Source organism: Pholcus phalangioides, unplaced genomic scaffold (genome assembly GCF_987345545.1).
Source record: "Pholcus phalangioides strain wild (caught in Gottingen) unplaced genomic scaffold, Ppha-v1.0 ptg000027l_1, whole genome shotgun sequence".
Classification (NCBI taxonomy): Eukaryota; Metazoa; Arthropoda; class Arachnida; order Araneae; family Pholcidae; genus Pholcus; species Pholcus phalangioides.
This window is the reverse complement of record NW_028301617.1, coordinates 10,791,939-10,816,584: the sequence shown is the minus strand read 5'-3', so window position 1 is coordinate 10,816,584 and position 24,646 is coordinate 10,791,939. Positions and strand designations below refer to the sequence as shown.

General features: G+C 37.6%; 1 protein-coding gene across 1 annotated transcript; it reads left to right on the top strand.

The window, feature by feature from the left end:
* The first annotated feature begins 347 nt into the window (after window positions 1-347).
* On the top strand, window positions 348-20,423 carry Ppat-Dpck (Bifunctional Phosphopantetheine adenylyltransferase - Dephospho-CoA kinase). The gene is made up of 8 exons (XM_089251591.1): window positions 348-1,054; window positions 3,216-3,430; window positions 6,563-6,694; window positions 9,045-9,281; window positions 10,635-10,719; window positions 12,899-12,996; window positions 15,349-15,495; window positions 20,025-20,423. Exons 1-8 carry the CDS (start codon window positions 460-462, stop codon window positions 20,085-20,087), a joined length of 1,572 nt encoding a protein of 523 aa, XP_089107717.1. The 5' UTR covers window positions 348-459; the 3' UTR covers window positions 20,088-20,423.
* Window positions 20,424-24,646: the final 4,223 nt, after the last annotated feature.

Sequence of the window (24,646 nt, the reverse complement as noted above, 5' to 3'; positions counted from 1 at the left end):
TTGATTTCGATGAAGGGAATAAAAATTCAAATTAGCTTCAATAAAAACACCTGAAAAAAAACGGGACATTATTAAGAAAACGTCAGGTATAGCCAAAATTAGTAAAAATATAAAGAATGTGTCGAAAAAAAAATATGGGATGTATTTTTTTAAAAAAAACCGTTGGTATGCCGAAAAATTATTGGGAAAAATGTAAATGTCCCGAGAGATGCCGATCATATGGTCATCATCTTTCTTCTCGTTTCTTTTTGTTTTCTTTCTCTGTTCTTATTGGTCTTCCCTGTTAAGCTCCGCCTCCTTTAACATTCAAAAGAAGTAAGATAACAACTACCACCACCTCCACGTGTGTGTGTGTGTGTGTGAGGGCATTAATTGCTGCAGACGATTCGTTTGTAAACAATAGACGAAAGTCGTGTTTAGTTATTCCGTGTTGAATATCGTCTGCTTCCGGGAACGAAAATGTATCGCTCCGGATTACTTCTGCTGACGTCTCCGCTGCGATCCCTGATCGAAGCCATTGGAAGCAACCTGTTGCTGGCTTCGAAGACCGTCCGAAATCGCCTGTACGTCAGCTTGGAACCAGGAAGGACGACACTGTGGCCTCCGTTCAACAGGTCACCGGGCCGCGACCTGGCTTCGATCTCCAGTCTCCTACCAGCGATCTACATGAAGGCCTCTTCGGTCTGCCGGAACCTGGACATCCGCGTCGTGCTGTCGCCTCACAAGAAACCCAAAGCGTCTCCGACGAAGCTCGATTTCGACGTCGTGTTGACCGACAGCGGAGATGCTGACCCGGACGTCGCGAGATACGTCCATCACCAGTTTCGACAGCCCTGTTTCAATGTCCGGAGGTTGGAGAGTCTCCACGATCCGAGAGCCGTCACGGGTGTCGAGCCCACCCAGAAAGGCACCGACCTCGTGACCTACGACACCGTGGTGATCGGTGGGACCTTCGACAGGTTGCACAATGGGCATAAGGTCCTACTCAGTTGCTCAGTACTTCGGGCGAGGAAGAAATTGATCGTTGGTGTCACTGATGGCGACATGTTGGCCAGTGAGTATTTGAATGTTATCCATGTTAGTGTGAATATACCTACTCTTTAATGCATACATGCTCTACCCAGTGCCTTCTTAAGGCATGGGCCCACCCGGGCCGCAAGAGAAAAGGAGGGCCTCACAAATATGAGATCTGGTTGAAATTTTTGAGAATTTGCCTAGTAGGGCCTCAGAAAAATCTCTTGGCCCGGAGGCCCATGATGCTCTTAAGACGGCCCTGGCTCTACTCTTGGCATGTGGCCCATGACCTAAAGCCTAATTTTCAAAAAATGATCCGAGTGGCACATTGACAGATCACTTGAGTGACCAGCAGCACAATTCCAGAGAATGTAAGCAGACTGTGGCACAGCTCCAGAGCATTTAAGTGGCCCGTGGCACAGTTACAGGTTATTATACCCGGGGAGGCCTCAAGAGAAGAGGGGCCTCACAAAAATGAGATCCAGTTGAAATTTTCGAAAATTTGTCATGTAGGGTCTCAGAAAAACTACTTGGCCCGGGGCCCATGGTGCTCTTAAGACAGCCCTGCCCACGAGCTACTACTGGTTAAAGGGTAAAATTTTCCATTTCCACATTAGACAGGGTCCGTTTACTCCAGGTGTTTTAATGTGTATTTTGGCATTGAAATTACGGGACCATGATTTCCTTCCCGTTAAAAGACAGGTTTCCATTTTATACAGGTTCCGTTGAAGACAGTTTTTACTGTAATATATTTTAATAAAAATGAAAAATTTAATTATCGTAATTGAATGCAGCACCAAAAGCATGTGGTGTTTTTTCCTTTGAAATTTTGTGGGAGCGTTTTGCATTTAAATCATTCTTGCAAAATAAGCATTCAAAGTGTTATTATGCCTTTTCTTTTAGCACAAGAGCGATTTGGCTTTCAACCAACTGCAAAGCAATAATTTTCAAAGCAAATGCATTTGGACATTCTCAAAATTAATTTGTGCACGATGAAACCACCACAACAAATGTCTGAATCTAGCTTGTGAATGGCTAATGTACAATGCAGGTGGTTTGTGGGTTTGATTCTTGGGAATAAATATCCGCAATCCCCGCTTTCTCCCCAATGGTGTTTTCGGCAAACTAGATAGGATTTAACAGATATGCAGAAAGAAGAAAAAAGACGAAATAGGATTTTACAGTACCCAAAGCAACCTTACTAGAATGTCTTCCACGGAAAGAAAGGAGGTATTATATTAGTTGCAGAAAGCTAAATTTATAGATAAGATTACGAAGAAAATTCGTGAAAATTTCATGTTTGAAAATCAGCTGAAAATCCTTTATTGACGCACTTTGCTGAAATAGGTGTTCGAAATACACAATACGCAAAATTCACAGGTCATGGAAAAAACTTAGTTATATGTAAAAATTCATAATATCAATGTTCGTTATAAGTGAGTCTGACTGTATAACATATAGCCCTTGGAAAATTATGCTTAAGAGAACCAGTACAAAGTTGCATTTCGCCTAATTTAGCTGGGGAGGGGTGGGGGAAACATCCGTTCTCAGTAAAGTTCTGAGTTCACAACCTTATTTAAAACTCATCAAATTTCACAATCCTTACGAGTGGCCAAGTAAGTGAGTGATGGTCGCTCACTTGATCCTACATATGGCCATTCATTCAACCATACAGCCACTAACACTCACTTTCTCATACTAAGAGCCAACCATGGCCTTACATTCTCCAAGAGAACACAGCAGTGGTGCTGTGTTCTCTTGGAGAATGTAAGCAGTTACGCGGGCTAGCACTTTCTCATATGATCTCTCACTTAGTCACTCATACAGTCAAATCACACTCCTTACTTGATCATTTATATAGTCACTCACACAGTCAGGGCAAGTGAAAATACTGATTGACTTCGGGCAAAATGTGTTTGGATGAAATGTGAGGTGTAAAATGTCTGGGACAAAATATCAAGGGCAAAATGTAAGAGACAAAATTTCCGGATCTCAAATAAGGGGTCACCCATGAGACTAGAATTTTCAAAACTTGTCCGCTTCTGGGAACAATGTATCTCAAGCAACGTCGTGGAATTTTGATAATTCAAAGTAAAATCAGTTGCTGGGAGCAATTTCTCAAGGCTTGATTATGTCACGGCTGATTATTGGAAATTAGCGAATGTTTCATAAATCTTTAAAATCTTTTTTTTTTCTTTCAGAAAAAACACTTTCGGAACTCATAGAACCAGTGCACAAGAGAATCGAAGCAGTTAAGGAATTCCTAGAAGACATCGACCTGTCACTAGAGTATTCAATTGTACCGATATATGATGCGTTCGGACCTTCTATTGTGGATCCAGATATCGACTGCATCGTTGTCAGCGAAGAAACGAAGAGAGGTGGTGACCTCGTCAATATTGAAAGAGAAGCCAGGGTAGGTAAGCGTTAAGTGATGTGCATGGTTATTGTAAACTTTTTTTAAATGTAAATGTAATATTCGGTGGTGAATATGAGTGAACAAGGAAATCAGCTAAGGCTAGAACTAGCAGGCGCTAGAAGGTTGCAAAGAAGGATCCTGTCCCAGGTACCAATCTTGAAAGGAGGAGCAAGAAACACTATAAAAATTATATTTACTTTTACTATAGAAGTTCTCCTGACATAGGGGTACAACAAAAAACGGCGACTTGACCGCAGCAAAAAATTGCTACCGCAGGGAGTCGTCCCCCCCCCCCCCCCATCCAGGGGTTAGCGCACCAACTTCTTGATGAGTATAAAAAACAAGCCTGCCGTTCGGAATCGGCAATAAATTGTAGGTCCCAGTCTAATTAGCCCTCGTGTGCAGAAAATGACTGTGGTGCTACAAAAATGATCAAATGACTATGGAAGTGTGACAAAATCTACCCCCCCCCCCTCCTTCTTCCAGACCATAGCTACGATCTTTGGTCTGGCACACAAGTAACTATCAAACTTGCCTCCAGATGGGCTGATCTGTGTTTGAATCCTGGGTATGACAAAAAATTAAGAAGATATTTCTTCGGGTTTTACTCAAAACTATAGGTTTCTGTCTTTCCCCCCCCCCCCAACCGAGCACACAACTCAGGTCTATCGCCAAGGTTTCTGTTGTATTATCACTTTATTTAAATCAAGAAAAACATTACACACACAAACACACAGAGCATATACATTGTTTGTCAGTTCCCCTTCCCATCCGGACGGCCTTGACTACCCAATTCCTTGGCTGGTGGTGATGATGATTATTACACAGTTTCTGTCATTGCAAGCTCTGAAAAATAGGGTTCCCAAATATCAGTGTTTAGTAGCTAAGGCAGTCTATATTTTGAAGTTGCTGTGCGCTCGAATGGGCATTGTGCTATACTCTCATTGCAAGGGTCCATGTTCAAATCCTATTAACGATGTAGTGGTTGGTCGGCTGAAGTTGGAACTTCAAGGCACAAGTTTGAGCCAGTTTCTTATTAGAAAAGTCTTCCCACTTAGAACAGGCAGACCACCTTCTACACAATACATACATGACGCGAAAATTCAGGCACTGGCCATTTTCACTTCAAATAATGGAAGGCAGATGACATCATCACTGGAACATGAAACGTGCATAACTCTGGCAATGTAAATATGCTAGGGCCACACACAAAACACGTTTACAGATTCTTTATAAACTGTGCGGAGTTAATAAACCAAAATTAACAGTTTATTGAATCACTGCCGAAATCCATACTTTCTCCCATTTGGATCAAAAACATCCTTTTGACTTTTCGTTTTTCAGTTTTGGACCAATTTTAAAGTCATTACTATCAGGTGCCTATCTCAACCAATCGGAGGAGTAGGACTCGGAACAAAGAAGTGAAAAGTAAAGTTTCTCGTCCCTTTTAGAAGATAGAAAACACACACACACACTCGCTCGAAAAAATACTAGTACTACTGAACTTATAGTTGAGAGTGCTTAAGAATGGCAGTCCTTTGCTTAGTGTCGTATCATGCGAGTTCGTATGTGAATTGGATTAAAACACATGAAAAGGTGCGAGTGTTCTTATGCTTCATAACACAGTTAAGAGTTAATTTATTGCATAATTTTAATCAGGACCGTCATTTCAACTTTTTCCAGGGGGGGGGGGGCAAAGCACGTGTACTCAATGTATTTATATATATATATTTGTATATATATGCCATTTTTAGTGTATTTTCAAAAGCCGGGGGGGGGGGGAATATGTTGTGACATAACCCACGACAAGGCCATAAACTTGTTTTTTTTTTTAAATCTGGTATTTTGCAATCGCCAGTTTGTTGATCAGAATTCCATTAATTTAAAAGCCTTTAAATGCTCATTAGTTTAATGTTCCAAGTATATTCTTCCTCGTGTTTCTTCCCTCTACAAATTGAGGAAAATGTAATTTCCTTTACCATTTTTAGCGATTTCCTGATAGTTTTTTTTCCCCTTATATGCTTTGAAACTGGATTACGTGATGATTATAATACATGTGACTAGCCTACCCTTAAATTGAACGTGACTGGAATCATGCACAAGAATCAAATAAACTGTAAACATGTCTTTATCAAGCTGTCTAGAATCGGCTTTCCATCGTAGTCCTGATCTAATTAGCTCATTAAGTAAAACTAAAATTTTGAGCTCATTTTTAGCAAAAGAAATCCCTGATGGGATTACAAAACTGAATCATCCCCCCCCCCCACAATATTGCAAAAACATTATGTGGCTAGAAAATTCTCCGAGTATGACAGGCACCATAGTTTAGTATCTCACTCACACACTAATTTGTTATTATGGTTGTCACTCTTGTAGGTGGGGAAATAAAACGCTTGCTAAAATATACTTCTGTGCCTTATACTGCACGTCCACATGTATTTACCATAAATGTGCACAGATCATACCGTTAGCAGGTTTTTGTCTAGCGAAAATTTGGGTCCGTTTTCCTCCACAAAATTCTGAATCTGAAAAACCGACCCTTCACAAAAAATAATAATAACTTGATTTTCAAATTTGATTTCTTTTCTAAAAACTTTACCCCTATATAATGCATCAGATAAAACCGACATTTTTATCTTTTTAAATTGAGGAAAATCGTTATATCAGGGGGTGAGTTAATACAAATATATGTTCAGGGACTTCAGAAAAAATTACTTAAATCTGAGTTTTTTTAAAATCGTTGTCCAACTGTAGATCGTTTTGCTTCTCACACAATTATGGGTAATTTTCACAAAAACAGGACCTCATAAAGTGAAGTCTGGACAGACCCCCTGACTAGGCATGGTTAGCTAGGGCACCGTTTCTCAATCTATGGTCTGTGACGATGATAACATAGGCGGCCCTTAGGCAGACTTGATAAAATTATTCACCCATTATAATTAACATTAATAATACCCATATGGGTTCAAATAAAATTAATACCTTCATACTTATGTTCCCCCCCCCCCCATATCTCCACCTATGATTTTGAATTGTTTTGAACCAAAACACATTTGAACTTGACATTCATGATTTCATTACATATAATGCTGACTCTCTAAAATTATTTTTTTTTCCTTTTCAATTCAGAACATGAAGAAGCTGGACATAGTTATGATTAACTTGCTTGAGGAACCTTACCTAGAAGCCGGGGATGAAGCGAAAATTAGCTCGTCAAATCAAAGGAGAGCACTTTTAGGATCTTACTTAAGGCGACCAGAAGTAATTTTTTTTCTTTTTCTAGTTTGCATTGACATGTCAAATTTCATTCTAATTTTTCACTCCTTTTCTCTCTTTACTCAGTCAATGGCTCAGCTGCTGTGGTGGTCGAGTGGTCATAATGACAGACTCGCATCGCGGGGATCCGGGTTCGAACCCCACTGGTGGTCGGCTGAAGTTGGTTTCCTGTGGTTCCCAACTTCGAGGCGCAAATGCGAGCCGATCTCCCCATTAAAAAGTCTCGCCACAGAGAGCAACACGCCTACAACGATAAATTATTCAATCATTACACTTCACTCACAGTTAGAAAAACTGGTGGCAGATGGCAGCACGACACATAACAAGCGTTACACAGGAACAAACTTCACGTCAGGTTTCACTACACGTACACACACATTCCCGCATGTACCAATTCGTTAGAGGTTCCGCAGAGGAATATGGATGAGGTGCATGTGTGGCTTAGTAGTAGTAGTCAATGTCTCAGAATATATCACAAGGTTTGAATGCGAGCTGATCTTCCTGTTAAAAAGTCTTGCAACAGAGAGCAACAGACCTACAAGTGGTACAAATATTCAATCACTACACTATACCCACTTCACTTCTGAAATATAGATGGCAGCACTGAAAAACAGCACAACTCACTATATAGTAAATTTTCCATGGTGATAGACCCAAGTTGTTTGAAAGAAAGTGAGAGGGGGGTAAGCCTCAGAATTTAAAACTTATTTCACAATGTAAATAGAATACTTCGCTAAACACCAACTCTGGCTGTATCACTATATATTGCAATATATTGCCGTTAATGAGACGGGTTAGAAATGAAGATGCTGTCTATTCGATGGTTGCCTCAAGCTCATTAGGGAAAATATCTTATCAATATCCTCCCTTGGGTTTAAATCTAGGACCGTGAAAGCAACCTTCATGGTGGTAGACGTGAATTTTACCACGACGCCACTTGGGCCTCATAAACAGAATACAGCATGTTATCCACATTCACATGCCCTAATAAAGTAGAGCCCAAACTTTTTGAAGCCTTATCCTTTTTTGACGAGAATTTTATTGGTGAAACCCCCCCCCCCTCCTTTTTTTTCAACTCCGGTTGAAATTTAATTGATAGATGGCCCGGCATGTGTATAATCAAGTCTGCGTTTTTGGAATTTTTTAAAAAACCGACATTCTGATCAAGATACGCCTGTGCTCCTGCTTTTATGTGTGTATGAAGCAGATACATCAACCTGTGTCTGACAACCATTGAAAGTTGAATGATTGTAGGGCTTTCTATCATCAAAATCTGCAACTACAGTACATTGATTTGTCATACCTGATACTTAAAATTTTCCTGGGCTGTCTTCAAGCATGAAAAAAGAATGATTTTTTTTCATTTACTGCACGTGTTTATTTTTGTTTTCTTTTCCAGAAATACCCTATAGTTTCTAATCTATTAGTTGTGGGATTTAAGTTACTTCTGACTAGTGAGTGCATATATGGATAATAAGTAGCTCAGAGCTAAGTGTTAAAAAAATGTGAAACCAAAAAAACACACCTTATTTATGTTGCAGAAGAATAAAATAAATTTATTTTAAGACATTTAAATTTTTTTTAATCTTTCGTGACCCCCTTCCCAGATGATTTATTCTATCTTCCTGGGGATCATGACCCGCAAGTTAGAAATCAGTGCCCTAATGTACTGTCTGGTACAAAAATAAAAGTCAATCAATCTCCATTATTTTTTAATAATTAATAATAACGTGATCCACACATATTCCCAAGGGACCAGTATGATCCATCCAGGGAATTTGTTAAACGTATTTGTTTTCAATGTGGTTTCTCCCCAGACAAGGATCTCTCACCATCCCGTCTATATATTCAATTTGTTATGCGAAAAAAAAAGCGTCTTCCCCCACCCCGTCAACCTCTCTAAGGTTGTTTGGGAACCATGGAAACAATGGTAAACATTCAGAAATTCATTGCTGGAGCGATCCCAAGACTTCTTTTTTTTTCAATTATTTTTTTCAAGTTTTATCCTGTTATTACACACTCTCTAAAATTTGGTCCTCAAGATGTGTTTAAGTATCGCCTAAAAACGTATGATATAATCATTGTACTCTCAAGTTATCGTTTTTTGTTAGTGAAAATCCTGTATAATTATACCCTCTGCAAAGAAAATTTTCTGTATTATTAATGTCTGGTCTCTTACACTCTATAACAATAAATCTTATTTAATAATACTTTTCTCCGGTCCTTTAAGCATCATTATATGATAGTGTACCGATATCACATTTATTTTGAATTCTAGGATTAGCATTTTTTATTCAAGTAGTAGGTGTTTAGATTTTCTATTTTTCTGTTACAGGCAGGTAGAAACTGTCGCACACCATTACGCATTGCCCTCACAGGCGAGCTGCAAAATGTCAAATCATTGATCGGCAAAGACATGGAGGAGCTCGGTGCTTCTCTGATAGACTGTGATGAATTGGTGCAATCTTCATTGATGTCTTCGGGTTTGCTCAACAACACAGGTGACGAATTCCATGAATTTATTTCTCAGGAATCTGTGAAGAAGTTTGATGTAATCATGAGGAAGGAAAAGGTAAAATCCACTAGATTATGTGTACATTATTGAACCTGGTTTGGGTCATTAATGTGTGAATTAACATACTAAGCAGAGGAAAGTGCACAACCTTTTCTGTCCATTGGACATATATGTATAGTGAAACCTGTCCTAGACGGACACTGCATGAGATAGGAACCTGTCTCAAACAGAATAAAAATATAATCTGTTCGATGATTAGTACTTTGATTAGCACCTTTATATAACAAAAATCTGTTTAAAATGGAATATTATTCCAGTCTGTCAACGTTCGTTTCATACAGGTTTCACTGTAATATGGGTGTTGCCAGTGAGGGAGGGGCAGAGACATGTAATTATTGTGGTGTTTGTGTTGATACTGTTTTTTTGGGACACTTTCCATGAGCCTAATAGAATCTCTTGGCACAGCTGCCTTTAGTGGTGTACAACAGGTGCAGTCATACTGGGCCCTGAAATTTTGGGAGCTCCGCACTTACAATAATAGAAGGGAAAAAATACACGTACATAAAAAATAACATTTTGTCGTAGTAAACAAGGTGTCTGAGCGCCTGAATTTTAAATGCGATTGCAAAAAAATCTCTATTTTTGGAGGAAAAAGATTATTTCCTAAGAATTTACCCTGGAAAAGTCTGTTGCCGGTGTTTACTCCTCCTCCCTCCTCCCCCCCATACAAAAAATTATGTCACATGCATAATTGTGCCTCACTACTGTTGAATTGAAGAAATGACTCACGCCATGGATGATTATATGTCCCGTCTAGTCTGTCTATATTGTTTTTGACCTTGATGGTGATGCCTTGTTGGATGGATTTTGATTTGACAGTAGTAACAACAGGTTATTTAACCCACTGTTGGTTGATAATTGGAAACTTTTGAGCTATTGGCCATTTCTAGTACAATGTCACGTTTTCCCCAAAGGAAAAATAATCCCTACAATTAAAATTTCTTTGTTTTCAAAAGTTTCTTAATTTGTTTATGTTTTTTCAAGGAATTCGGATCTGTTCAAAAATCTCCCTAATTATCATTTACCAATGTTTGTAGCTATCCATTTATGAACAGAACCATCTTGACAGCCCTGCACTGTAGGCAATATCATATTCTGCCCCCCCCCCCACTCAGCTGGAAGACCTGTTTGCTAATTAACATACTTGCTCTCAAAAATCCTATCGCAAAATCACATCATTATGCCTCCTGATCCGTGCCTGGGTGGGTCTACATTCGTTAAGACGACCATTTTTATGCTCGATTTACATTTGTATAATTTTGATAATTTAATATGGGAATATCTTGTAGAAGATACTTTTTTTTATATTTCTTATTTTTCCACTCAGCTACGTAATTATTATTTATCTAGAACAGATGGGAAAAAGTCAAAGCCGTCCTGCTACCGGAAATCAAGTCTGCCATTGAGAGAAAAATAGAAGAAATGAGGGAAAATGGTGAGAAAATGCTGTACTGCTTGTACTCATGCATGCCATGTAGCTTGCCAAAAAATGATTTCTTTCTCTATGGTGTATGTCTATGGTGTTTAATGTACATCATCATCCTGTGGTGTCCAAAGCGGGAAGAGCTCTGGCAATTTTTGCCCATTTCTCTGACACCAAGTAGTATAACGTGAATTGTGGGTCATGTAGATGTGAAGTAACAGTATACTGTGGAGATTTCCCAGAGGTTTTGCAACAGTGTTGAGAATGGAAGGTATGGTAACTTATCATTTTACTGAACCCTCTGTACGTGGGATATTATAGTATAATTGTGGGTGTGTGTGTAACCGATAAAGGCTATAACTAAATAAATGAGGAGGCTGCTCTCCTGTCTGCGATACCATTTTCAAGAAAAGGATCAGAGGGATATGGCCAAGAACTTGACATGAAGTTATTGGAATATAGCACGTGGGAGCTCAAGTAATGAGAGAATTGATACTCACCATGGGTTCAGGTCTAGTATAATTAAAAATATTTATCAAGTTGTAAATGCTGGCTGCATTTACTACTTCACTTAGTGTCACCTGATGATCATCAAAGTAGTTCTTTCTCGGGCTAGAGAAAGCGAGGCATTGTCCCACATAGTGAAGTGGAGTTTCGTCTTCCTCTCCACACGCAGGACAAATAGGTGAGTTTGCATAGCCGCAGTTGTGTAAATGTTTCACTAGGTTAGCATGACCAGTGAGGATATGCGTAACCTGTCGAATCTGTTCTCTATTCAGTGAAATAAGTTTTTTGGCAATATTCAGTGGGATTCCCAAATGCAGTTCCATTGGATTCCCAAATGCCTCGAGTTCCATTGCCGAATTTCTTTCAATCTATTGTTTGACATATTTTAGGGTTGACATTGAAACAGGGTAGACAGATCCAGATAGTTTCAGGTTTGCTGCCTCTTTGGCTATCTGGTCTGCAAGTTTGTTTCCCTGAAAATTTACATGTCCAGGAACCCAGTAAAGGTTGATGTTGTTGTCAAGTGCTGTTAAGTTATTCAACATATCAGTGCAGTAGTTGACACACAGTTGAAACTTGAAAAAGTTGTCAAGTGCCATTAATGCTGCTTGGCATCAGAGAAAATAGGGATTTGTTTGTTACGATACCCTTTAGTAATTTTATCAAGATACAGATGTATCTTGTGGTAGTCATGATCCCCTCTGGAGATGCAGGAGATTGCTCCTTTCCCGTTTTGGTTATCCTGGAGCCAACAGTGTAGCATTCGATAGCTCCAGTCTGGATACTATCAATTATATGTCAGCAATTTTGTTTCCCCTAAGTTTAATGTACATAGTCAAATCCCAAATATCTAAGAGACTTTACCAATAGTGAATATTTGATCCTTGCCAATCAGTAAAAGTTATCATCTGCTATTTCAATAATAATGTGGAATATTCACATTTCTGAAATTTGATTTTTTTTTTGTAGTAATGAATGTCGTTTTTTCTGTGGTTTTACAACTTCAAGGCGCAAATGCAAGCCTCTCTCATTTGAAAAAGTCTCCCCCGCAGAGAGCAGTCAGACCTTCAGTATGATGCTTACATAACATGAAAAATTCAAGCGTCCACAATCTTCACTTCAAAATATGAACGGCAGATGGTAGCACCTGCAAGAACATGAAACAAACATAGCAACATAATATACATTATGTCTGACAACATAAATACATTAGGGCTACACATATTCAGGCATGTACCGATTCATTTAAATAGCGCAGGACCTCTGTGGGTTATTAATTCTAACACAATCAACACGTTTAAAAAAAAGGTACAATAAACATTGTGGGATAAATCGTGAAGCTATCCATCCATACTTAGAATTAAGATAAGATAACCAATAGTTAATAATAGTATTAACTATTAGTTTTTCTTTCTTGATATATGCTTTTATTTTGGGTTGCTTTTTTTTTAGTTATATTTGACATCCATATTTTTATAGACATCATTTTTCAGCCACCTCGTTGGGCAAATTTACCTGTTGTGCTTATATTTGTATTATACTTAAACATGCACAACAATATACATTTAAGTATTGTCTTATTAAAAATAAATTGAGCAATGATTTCATGTGTCACTTTGAAAACACAAATCACAAGGAAACTATAATTTTGCAAAATTTCTATTATCCTGTCTTTTTTTTTCAGATGTTACGCATGTAGTTCTGAAAATGCCCGCTTTTGCAGATGATGCTTGGTTGTCTGATGTGGATCACGTATGGGGCACGATAGCACTGAATTCTGAGGTGTGTATGGTGTTGATCAAACTTGAGTCAGATACATGGTTTAAACGTTTGTTATAGCTTCACAGGGGAAAAAACTGCCATTATAATGGACTTCTCATTATGAAAAAAATTTCAATTTCCACTCTTTGAAATTCTTTATCTGCATTATGGTAGTCTTTTAGAACGTTTCATCAACGAATGAACAGGATGAATGTTATTTGATTTTGGGCCCAAAGGCAGATTTATAGTTTTTCCCCCATCACTCATTCTTTAAATTTGCCGCCCTTAGGCTTACAGCCTTCTTACCTCTGGCTCCCGGTAAATATGCGTCTGTTTCTAAGTCGCATACTTTCACACTTTCTTGATCACTCTAAATCAGTATGAAGAGATGGTATTTATTCTACCTGAAATATACTGAGAAGGTGAATTTTCTGGATGTTATGCCAAAACTGATATTTGCAAATAAAAGTGATTTGCCTCCTCCGGGAATCGAACCCGGGTCCCCTTGCATACCGGGCAAGTGCGCTAACCAATAGCGCATTGGTTATATGTAATGGTTAGTGCACTTGCCCGGTATGCAAGGAGACCCCTGGTTCGATTCCCGGAGGAGGCAAATTACTTTTCTTTGCAAATATCAGTTTTGGCATAACATCCAAAAAATTCAACTTCTCAGTATATTCTAAATCAGTGTTTCTCAACTGACGGGCAATGGCCTGGCACTGGGTCCTGGAATAAGTGAAACCAGACCATAAGTAATTTATCACTTCATTTACCCCTATTTATTTCCCATTAATCTTATTCATGTCTCTGCCTACCATTCTTACCGGACTGTAGGATTCTAAAAGCTGAAAACCACTGCTCTTAATCACTCTTTTGGTCACTCACCAACATCGTTCCTCAACCTTTCTGAAAACAAGAGCTAGTAAAATATCTGAAACAATTTGATGGACCACTTGTGTCCAGTGTTGCAGGGCACTCATTTCATTGTTTCAATTTTTTTATTCATTTGTTTCATTTTTTCAATTATCTTTATTGGAATTTGTAATATTTGGGAACGTCTTGAATACACAGCCTTTTCATAATAGAAATTAATTATATTATGGTAATTATGAAAAAAATTATAAATATTTATCTCACATTTGTCAGGTTTAATGTTTAAGTTTTTTGGAATTTTAATTGCGATTGGTGATTGTGCCTACTTCTGACAATGTTTTTGATGGCGATTGGCAATATCCCGTATTTTAAGGATTGTTATATACAAGAGTTCCAGTTAACCAAATTTTATTTTTCTCAATGAAATATGGTCATAGGACGATTTGCATATTTTTTTTTTTTTTTTGTGAAATACTGTTAATTTTTGTTAAGTATGATTTGAAACAGCCCTTTATTTCTAAACCCTTCAGCAATTTTAGTAGTAATTAGCAAATTCCATTTGAAGCAATTTTCAACAAAAAAAATTTCTCCTCAATGATGTATGGTGAATATAGGTATGAAGGTATAATTTTATTTGAACGAATATGGATATTATTAACATCCATTATGACAGGTGAATAATTTTTATCAAGTCTGCTCCTATAAACTACTTATGCAATCGTCACGGACCATAGGTTGAGAAACGCTGCTCTATATGACTCACCAACCTAGTATCTCACTCTCTAGATAACTTCTGTGGCTCTCACTGACTGTTTCCCTTGCTTTCTAGGTCACTCAAACTCTCTCTAAGTTTTTCCTTTTGGTTGCAAACATGCCTGAACAATTCAATGGCCATTCACCGACCTGTTCCTTTACTCTTTTGGTTGCTTTTATGCTCGCAAACCTCTCTGGATCTTTATTTTGGTTGCTTAGTGACTGAACCCCAGCTCTCTAGGGTCACTCTTTTAGTCATTCATATGCTTGCAAACTCTGTAGATCCCTTCTTTTGTCACTCACTGATCAAGTCTCCCGGGCAGACGCCTATTAATGGTTTTACCACCTGTAAGCTATCATCGAAATTTTTATCACCCTTTTCCCAGTCTACTTTAATTTACCACCCTGGGTAATAGCCCACTATAAGTCCCCCATAAATAAACCTCTGTTTGGGCCTTATGGTAATTATTTCTCTAAAGTATTTTTGCATAGCATTTTGTATTCTCAAGATGATTTAGATGACTGTGATTGCAATAAATTGAAATTTTTAGCAAAATTTAGTGATATACTGTATGTAGGAAAGGACAATAAAAATTCTATATAGATTATTATCTTAATTCTAGCCCTTATAGACTTGGTAACAATGAATGTAAGCAATGGGTGAGCTCTAAAAAATATCATCGAAGTAAGTCCTGATTTTTTTCGGGATGTGTGATTTTTTTTTTTTTTTTCAATTTTCTCATACAGTATGAAAAGTATCTCAGAACACATTACGGCCTGTCAGATGAAGAAATCAAGGATGTAATCACATGCAAGTTATCAAACGCTGAAATAATCAAGAAATCGCACGTGGTATTTTGTCATCAAGGTGACGATGACGTTCTAAGGAAGCAGGTGAGATTTTTTTTTTTGCAAATGGCATAATGTGCTCTGTATATTATTTGATTTTTCTTTCTCTCTCTCTCTCTCTCTGACGTACTTGTTCTTGTAAGTTAATGTGTCTCAAAGCATGCATTGCGGTGATATTGATCTGTATGCCTATTTATTCTCTAACATGGTTCTTTTATAAGGTGTAAAATATCAACTAAACTATTCTGGGGAGTAAACCATGAGTCAGGCAAGGGAGCTGCATGTGACAAAAGTTTGAGAACCATAGTTCTAAGAGACGTGAAGTTCAGGGCTGGACAAATCCCAGGTGCCAGGTCGCCATGACAAATAAAAAATTTACATTGGCGTTTAATTTTTTTTATGACCTATAACTGAAATTTAAATCTTAGGACAGAACAAAGTTATGGGAAATAATGTCAAGAGTGTTTGCTAATGTTGAAAAGGGTCCTTTCGTCCCGAACAAGTAAAAAAAATACGGGCAAATCTTGTTGATAAAGAAATGCCTAGTGCCTATAAATTTTGCTGGCACTGAAGTTTTTTTTTCTGATTTGTCAAGCCCCGGTGAAGTTCCCATTTAATTTAGACAGGACAACAAGTCTGTGACTCTCGAAGATCAGTTTTTGTGCTGGTACATCGGAGAGCTGCTGTGATGGGTCGAGTGGTCACGGTGACAGACTTGCATCTCAATGACCCGGGTTCAAACCCCCCTTCCCCCCACCCCTTCAGCATTATAGTGATGGTCGGCTGAAGTTGGGGTTTTCTGTAGCTCCCAACTTTAAGGTGCAAATGCACAAGCTGATCTGCCCATTAAAATGTGTCGCCATAGAGAGCACCAGGCCTAGAATGGTACAAATATTTCATAGTTTAATGGTTTGTAGGCTATTAATTGTCGATAGTTAAAAATGGTGTTGGTTAATTATTCCTTAAGAAACAGTAGAAGTAAATTAATTGAAAATAAATATAAATCATTCACCATAAATTTAAGCCAGATATTGCCCTGGCAACAAGAGAAATTGATATTGATGCCTTAAAAACTATGCGTGATCACTGAGTACTATGTGGAGTGAAAAGGAGGTTGATAGAATTCATGTTATCATGTCTACCATTGTGGAAAAGGGTTCATAAGTCCCAGAAGTTCTAAAAATATATGTATGTACATACATATATAAGTGTGTGCATATATAGTGGAGCTTTTGAGTAATCAAAAGAAAATTGAGTGCCAGACAAATTTCTTAGGAGCCAAGCATAGTTTTTTTTGCAAGAAAAACTGTTCTAAATGGTTTTTTTTTACTTCAGATAATCTAATCTTTAGAGAGACTTTATGCACCCCTCCCCCTTTTCATGTTGGAAGGCACGTCATTGTGAAATTTTGATTTGATTTATTTGATGATGATTGATTTAGTAATCACGCATAGAAAATTGTAAGCACCAATACAAATTTTATAGTCATCATGGCAAGCTGGCGGCTGAAATTTGTCAAGCCCTGATAGCCGATAGAGTCAGAGCTCTATAATGTCACCTCTGGGAGACAATAAAACTGGCAGGGTGGCTTGATAACAAATACTGTGAATCCAGTTTGCTAATATGTTGGCAGGCACCTTTAAAACCTGATGTTATTTGTGGGGGTGGCATTGAAAATGATAGATGTTATTATACAGAGGTCTGACAATTATTTGGTACTGGTTTTCTTGAAAAAAGAAATGTCTTTCTTCCAACGTATTTTTGTGGCACCTAATTTTTTTTCCGATTCATCAAGCACAGTTGTCAGAAATCATTGATGCTGAGAAGATTCAAGTTGCAAAAAATTCATTGAATGTTAAGGAACTGGAGTTGGTTAAATAAGATCTTTATATCACTCAAAACCTGTGTTTTTTTTTAAAAATGAAATTGATTAGTTTAAAATGAATTTTACTCATTATACAGGGATTAGCACACCGCTCGAAGAATCATAAAAAATTAGGCACCAGCGAAATTCCTTAAAAGCCAAGCATATTTATTTTTAAAGAACAAAGATAAATATATTTTTTTTCTTTTCCGGAATTTAACCCTCTGCTCCTTGTCTGTTGACAAGCTGATCGTAGGTTCTTGACACATACAAGCACAGCTTCCACCATGGCTCAGGTCTACTTCGACCACCTGCTTATATCTCTTCATTGAGACAGCGACAGGCCATGATCTGGTTAGGAGGTACATCAGAGATGCATCTCACAGTATCTTACGCCATCCTGAATGGCGTAAAACTGCAGCCATAATTGATGTGCTGGTGAAAAAAAAAAAAACAAGTGTGAAAGTCATATGTGTTTACCTTTATGAGCACAAATCTTCAGGCCAGAAGTCCCGGTCTCGGACACACATAGTGTGAACCCTGATGTTAGCATATTGAATATTGATTCAGGCATTTGATATTTTAAGTTTATTTCTGCATTTAGAGCTGTTTCCCCCCCCCCCCCAACTTTCCTCTATTTTTCGAATATCTCAATGAATATTGCACTTACAAATGTGGATTTTTTTGGCATAGAGACAGGGCAACAACTTTCTAAATGGATTTTGGTGGCACATGGGGACTGTATAAAAAGTTAATTTTTTTAGTTTTGATAACTGAACAACCCCTTGAAACATGAATGGCATATCCGAGTACTACACAATGTTTGGAAGCTTTTTTCTAATTGGACATATGCCTCGAGGATCAATGGTTTGATTTACACTAGTAAAATGTCATGTGCCTTGTTTACTATGCACCCTGTATATATATATTTATTTATTTATTTATTTATTTATTTATTATTCATAAGCATGTAGCATATAATAAACATATATTTTTTTAATTGTGGAAAGATTCATTACTACAAGTAAAGATAAGGTGAAGCTGTTCATTTTTAACCTTGAGAATATTCTGCCATATATTTATTGCCGAAAATATTTTACATCTCTATTATAAACATTCTTCTTTACTGATTAACCACTAACAGTTTCGTTTTTTTTGCTATACTGTGTCCAAAAATAAGCACATTTTTTGATAAACAATTTTGTATTCAAATTGATTACATGAATTCAAATCCATTAAAAGTATTGTATTCATTAATTTATGCTAATTTTGAATTACAGCGAAAAAATAACATTTTTCCCCAAAACAACTAGTGCCAATGGAAAGCAGTAAAATCTGACCTTGAAACCAATTTACACTAGTTTTGCGATCCAAACTTTACTTGACAGCTAGAACCATCTATTAGCAACACTGCAAACTAAAAAAAGACAAAAAGCCAGGTAAATCAGAGGATTGACATAGAAAAATATGCTGCCCGAGCGGCGCACAGGCAGATCAGAAAAAGTCCCTTTCGCAGTATATGAGCAATGTTCGGGCAAAACTGTTAAGTGGTTTCAGCTATTCTATTATAAATTGAGGAATATTATTATCGAAAATAATAAGAATAATCTCTAGTTATTTATAGACTATTCATTACAAAACGTGTTATTACAAATATTCTTGAGAATATTTTCTGGAAGGACTACTGGGGTGATCTACAGTCAAATCTTAATAAGTCTAATGTGCAGCCGCTGATGAAATCTATGAGTTATATAGTTAGTTCGATTTATTGGAAATTTTGATTTTAGAGTGGGGGAAAAAAGAAAGATTTGTCAAAATAATAGCGCTAGTTACGAATATTGCATTAATAAAACCTGTCAAACTGCTGGTAAGAAATCTGAAAAGACAAGTTATTCCAATTCAATGATATTCAGTTATTGAATGAGAATATTTAGAAACTGGGCAGTAACGTACCTTCTTGAGGCCTTGAGCAGACATTTTCTTGGCGGCCCCTAAAAAAAGAAAAAAATTCTGCAAAATAAGTGTCCATTTTTTGTGGGGCCCCGGTCACGCCAACATAGTTACGGCCCTGTTTAGAAATGAACTGGACGCACACGTGATACTCGTACAAATGAAACGAATTATAAATACTGTAAAATGTGTACAAGATTATTTCTGTCAAAAAAAACTCAGTGATTTTTTGCCGTCTTTCTCACTCTCTCTCTCTCCCCCTCCCTTCCCCCTTTTGTGAGAAACTCATTCACTTTTGGCAAGCAGACAAATGTGAATCCGCTAAATTCTATTGCTAATACAAAATTAAAATAGTTTTATGCTAAATTCCATTAAGTTATTTCCAAAAAGTTAATTTTTTTTATTTCTGTCAGTCCCAAAAACTTCAACTTAAAGGAGGACTGCTTGGAGTAAAGGGGAAATTTTAACACTGAAATACGGTAAAAGTTCTAGGGCTGTATGAAAACTTCGACTTAAACAGATATGAGTTATCAGAGTTCGACTTATCACAAATTGACTGTGTATAAAAATAACTGGAGAATATATTCTCAAGTTATTTATAATAGCAGTTCTTCCAGAGAACTACTTCCTCGAGTAGTTCTTCTCAAGAGTTTTACATGTCTAGGTCACACTGTAGAAAATTGTCTCGTGACACACGTAATAAGACTTTCAAGCATTGTATGATTTTTCTCTATTTAATACTGCTGTTGATCTTCAATAGGTCCAGAAAGCATGGGATCAATTGCAAGACTTGACGAGAGAAGATATATTGAATCGAAAATGAGAAGATTATCCATTGGTGCATTAACACGTTCATTAGCAATATATATATATATATGTGTTATTTTTTCAAATTTATTTATTGTTACGATGGTCATCAAATTTTGTATTTTGATATATTGTCATATTATTTGACCGTCATCTTTTTCCCCCAGTATTTTTTATATGCAATGGAGACGATATTTTGATTTCATTTGAAATCGATAAATACTTATTTTGTTGCGACAAACATCATATTCAGACGATTCTGTATGATATCCTTGAAATGTGCAATTTTTATCATAGAGATCGCCATTTTATATAAACATATATTTTTATAATAAAAAATTCAAGAAATACATTTCAGTTTTGATTTATAAATTGAATACTTGTTTGCGATACAAATAGTTTCCTTGGGCAAAAGTTTGTCGTCTGTACTAGTTAGTTTTCTTAACGTTTCTACTTACGATAGTGGTTAGTATCATGAGTAGCTGCCTAGGTTGTATTTCTAAATTACAGCTCACCAACTCCGGTCATATCACTAGTTTTTCCTACTGATGGATTTGGGTGAGAAATGAAGGTGCCATCTATATCTGTGGTTGAAAACTAGTTTCTATGTTCTTCGCCCAGATTGAACCTGTAGACCAGCGGTTCTCAACCGGTGCTCCGACTACTCAAGAATAATAAAACAAATCAATAAATTTGATAAACAAACGAACAAAAAGAGGCCTAAAGGGTACCGCCATATAAATAATATACTAAAAAGGGCTCCTCGAGTTAAACAGGGCTCCGCCATAGAAATTATACACTGAAAAGGGCTCCGCGAGTCAGAAAAGGTTGAGAACCACTGCTGTAGACCCTGGTGGGAGGTAACCTTCATGGTGTACACAATGAGCATCTTACCACTGCACCACTTGGGCGCTAGGTTGTATAATTGGATTCTCAATTGGAAAATTGGTTGCTAGCTACAAGTCTACAGCTGGAATTACACTATAAAAGTTTGATAAAAGTTCTTTTACAAAAGTTGTTTTTTCAACTTCTGTAAAGATCTCACAACCTAAGCTATTCTATGTTTCAAGGTCTATTCACACACAACAATCACTGCAGTCCCCATTCCGAAAGATCTGCCTTATTTTCCCAAAACACATTAAAATCAGATTCTCAACTGTGCTTGACCACAGCCGACTCAACACAAAGCCAATGATGCTGGAGATCACATGACTGTATCAGTCCGCAAACTAAGGAATATATTCCCACGTTCATCCTACAGACAGTGTGTCACTTGACCAAACACATCGAGTCTGCCATGCTCAATAATCAGATGGATACAGTCACATGATCTCTAGCTTTGTTAGCCTTGAATTTAGTCGACCGTGGCCTGTGTCAACAAATTATGCTAGTAAAATGAAGGATTTTTTTTTTTTTTTCCAACTGATAACCAAGACTGATTTCCGGAATCCATGACTAGTGTGTGTGAAGGCTTTTACTGATCTTTTCCCACACAATCCCGATTCTAACAAGGCACCATAACTAAAATTGGCAATTCTTGATCAGGCGATTCTCTGCCATTGGGTCAAAGATGTTTGGTCGATCAATAAATATATGTTGTTTGAATTTTGGGAGCCCAGAAATTATGGAGAGCCCAACACCCTTTTGTCTAGGTAGAAATCAGGCCTTGGATAAAGCTTGTGCAGTGTATGGTTCGAATGAAAGGTCAACTGGAGTATTTAACACGATCTAACAATCCTCTTTGTTATCTATTAGCGCTGTATAATAATGGTTATTATACTAGGTGTCTTCAACAGTAATAAACAAAATCGTAAGGGATATATACCAATTTTTTCGAGAAACAGTAATTAACCCTCAGTGTGCTCCCATCATCCAGGTATGATTACAATTTTTCTTTTAAGATGAAATTCTTTATAAATGATGTATAAGATACCCCCCTTCTCCATTGTAGCGCTACAAGTTTTCAGTGAACAAATCTTCCATAAAGGGATTACAATGTAAATTATAATCAGATTGTATTCAATTTTCAAGTCTGAGTTTGATTGCCATCTATCTTTCACAAAAGACAACTGAAAAAAAAAGTTATTTTTAATCAGCCTCACTGAGAACAGCTTCTCTCTGACTATTCCTGTAACCTACGGGTTAAATAGGAAAGTAGAGAAAAAAAATTGAATGTCTTGGCCACACACACAAGGGCCATAGCGTGCCCTTTCAGGACCCCTCGGCAAACTTTTTTTTGGGTCCCTTCTTGAAAGCATCATTATTATTATTATTATAAAACTAAGACTAAAAGGTTTTGTCATTTTGCTAAAGACAAAGTGAGATTTGTGGGCTAAGATATGATTTTCAACAAAACTCGCTTTCTAGCAAAACCATTTATAGGCGGGCCTATAATTCCTATACATTATAACAGCATTCTATTCTTCCGTGCAAAGAAACTGTATTCAGCTGGTATATAATATCTCTATTTGAAAAAAATAATTAAAAACCCTAAGGGTATAGGAAGGTATGTAAATTGATTTGTGGACTGATAAACGATTCTTAGCAAAAACTTGACAAGTTTTTGTAGATGGGCCCGCCCAGCTAAACCAGGGTGGGCTTTTCTAGACTGGGCCCAGTTTGCCAACCTTGTACTATCTGGGGCTTAACAAACTGAAAAAAAAAATATTTAGCCACCAGCCAAATTTCTTTGGAAAATTTTAGGTGCCAATACTGATTCTCTAGTCGCCATGCTGACCGGGAATTAAAAAGTCCCAGTATTATCTGTTGGTGCTCTTCCATTTTTACATTTTAGATTTTTCTGACTAACCCAGCTCTGATCCACATTTGTTTTATTATGCTGCCTAGTTTAAGCACTGCCGAACCCGGGCCGTAACTAGGCTGGGGCACTGCACCAGGGTCCTGATAATCATCAGCATCACTTTCAAGCAGGGTCGCAACTAGATGCTTGGTCAGCCGGGGCAAGCACGCATTTTGGCTTACCCTCATAATGTCAAAGAAGAGGTTACAGAGTGAAATTTGCGCCCCCTCTAGTCCGGGGCACCAGACCCGCCTGCACCCCCCTGCTTTGAAGGATAACATAGCTGCCATTTTAGGAGAGTGAGAATTCGGGAGGTTTTTTTCCGCGTGGATCCAAAAAAGTTCCGTACAAAAAATAGATGTGAAAGGGATCTTTTTAAACTTTTTAAGGACTTTTCATTGATTTTATATGGATACCATGTCCTAAAAAACCCAATTACGTTGTTGCAAATACAAAAATCTGCGAAAAGTTGGGAAAGAAAACGTAAACTAAAGGACAAGCCTCTTTCCCAACTTGTCTCCGATCAGGACCGGACTTAGGAGAAGGGGTGCGAAAGGTGGGGCCGTAAAATTTCAGGGGCCGCAATTTTTTCAAAAGAAACCTTTTCCTTTCTCGGCAGATGCTTTGGAAATTTTTGATTAAAATTTATTTTTTTCCCCATTAAACTGTTATTGATTGTGAAAGGTGGTTTTCAGTTTAAAGCCCCAACAATATTATTTTTAGCGTTATAAGGGTATGGCAGGAGCTTATTTCTAAAAGAAAATGTATGTTATGCAGGTGGTCGCATTCTTTATCCCTTAAAAATGTCTGGCCTTTATTTCTGCTGTTAAAGAATAACAGGACTATATATTAACCAAAACAAACAACATACTTAGAGCATCAAACGAAAATGGAAACTAGAAACGATATCTAGCAAATTTTTTCCCCTTAAAAACCTCCCCTCTCGTTGGAGTTGCCATCTGGTCTGCAGGTGCCAGTAGCGCGCACAAGGTGAATGTTTGTAGTTTCATTCGGCGACGTTTCCACTATTGATGTTCCATAGTAGACTGTAGCATGGATATCTCCGGATCAGTGATTCCCAACGTGGGCGTTAACGCCCCCCTGGGGGGCGATGGAATGTTCCAAGGGGGCGGTAGAAGCTACGGGTATAACATAGGATCCTATGGGTTGGATTGCGTTGGGAGAAAAAAATTTCTGGAGAAGGGGGCGATGGGACAAAAGAGGTTGGGAAACTATGCTCTAGATGATGACTGCCCCGCACTTCGACTGTCCTCTGGAGTGTTAATTGCATGCCTTCCTGGAAACCTTTGAACTGTCATGTTTCCCTAAGGAAGCTTGAGAATTTTTCAGTCGTAAACATTACCATCTGAATCATTCTCTCATATATTCCGGAAGAAGGATATACAATGTGTAAATTCTAAATTTTGACAATTTTTACTACTAAGCTTCCGAAAAAACAAGTAAGACGTTTCTCTCTGATTATTCACCTAGTACAGTACCAACATTAGAGATATTTTGTTCATGAACAGAGCCGGGGATCTTGAATCCTGCGAACCACGCGGCCGCAAAAGGCGCCTACTGAAAGGGGTGATTTTTTTCATCACCAAAACATCATTCGCTTACACTTGAAAAATGTCCAGAACCGACCCTGTTCATGAACAGAGAGTTCATGCATGAAAACATTTAAGAGCACAAATTTTCGAACATTTAGGATGTAGGCTGGCTACGTTGCTTACAGCCCCGGTAGTTCATTGCCTACTATTAAATAAAATATA

Coding starts and splice junctions, on each gene's coding strand:
- Ppat-Dpck (XM_089251591.1), top strand. CDS start 460: ATGTATCGCTCCGGATTACTTCTGCTGACGTCTCCGCTGCGATCCCTG. Junction 12,997..15,348: donor CGATAGCACTGAATTCTGAG/GTGTGTATGGTG, acceptor TTTCTCATACAG/TATGAAAAGTATCTCAGAAC. Junction 15,496..20,024: donor ATGACGTTCTAAGGAAGCAG/GTGAGATTTTTT, acceptor GATCTTCAATAG/GTCCAGAAAGCATGGGATCA.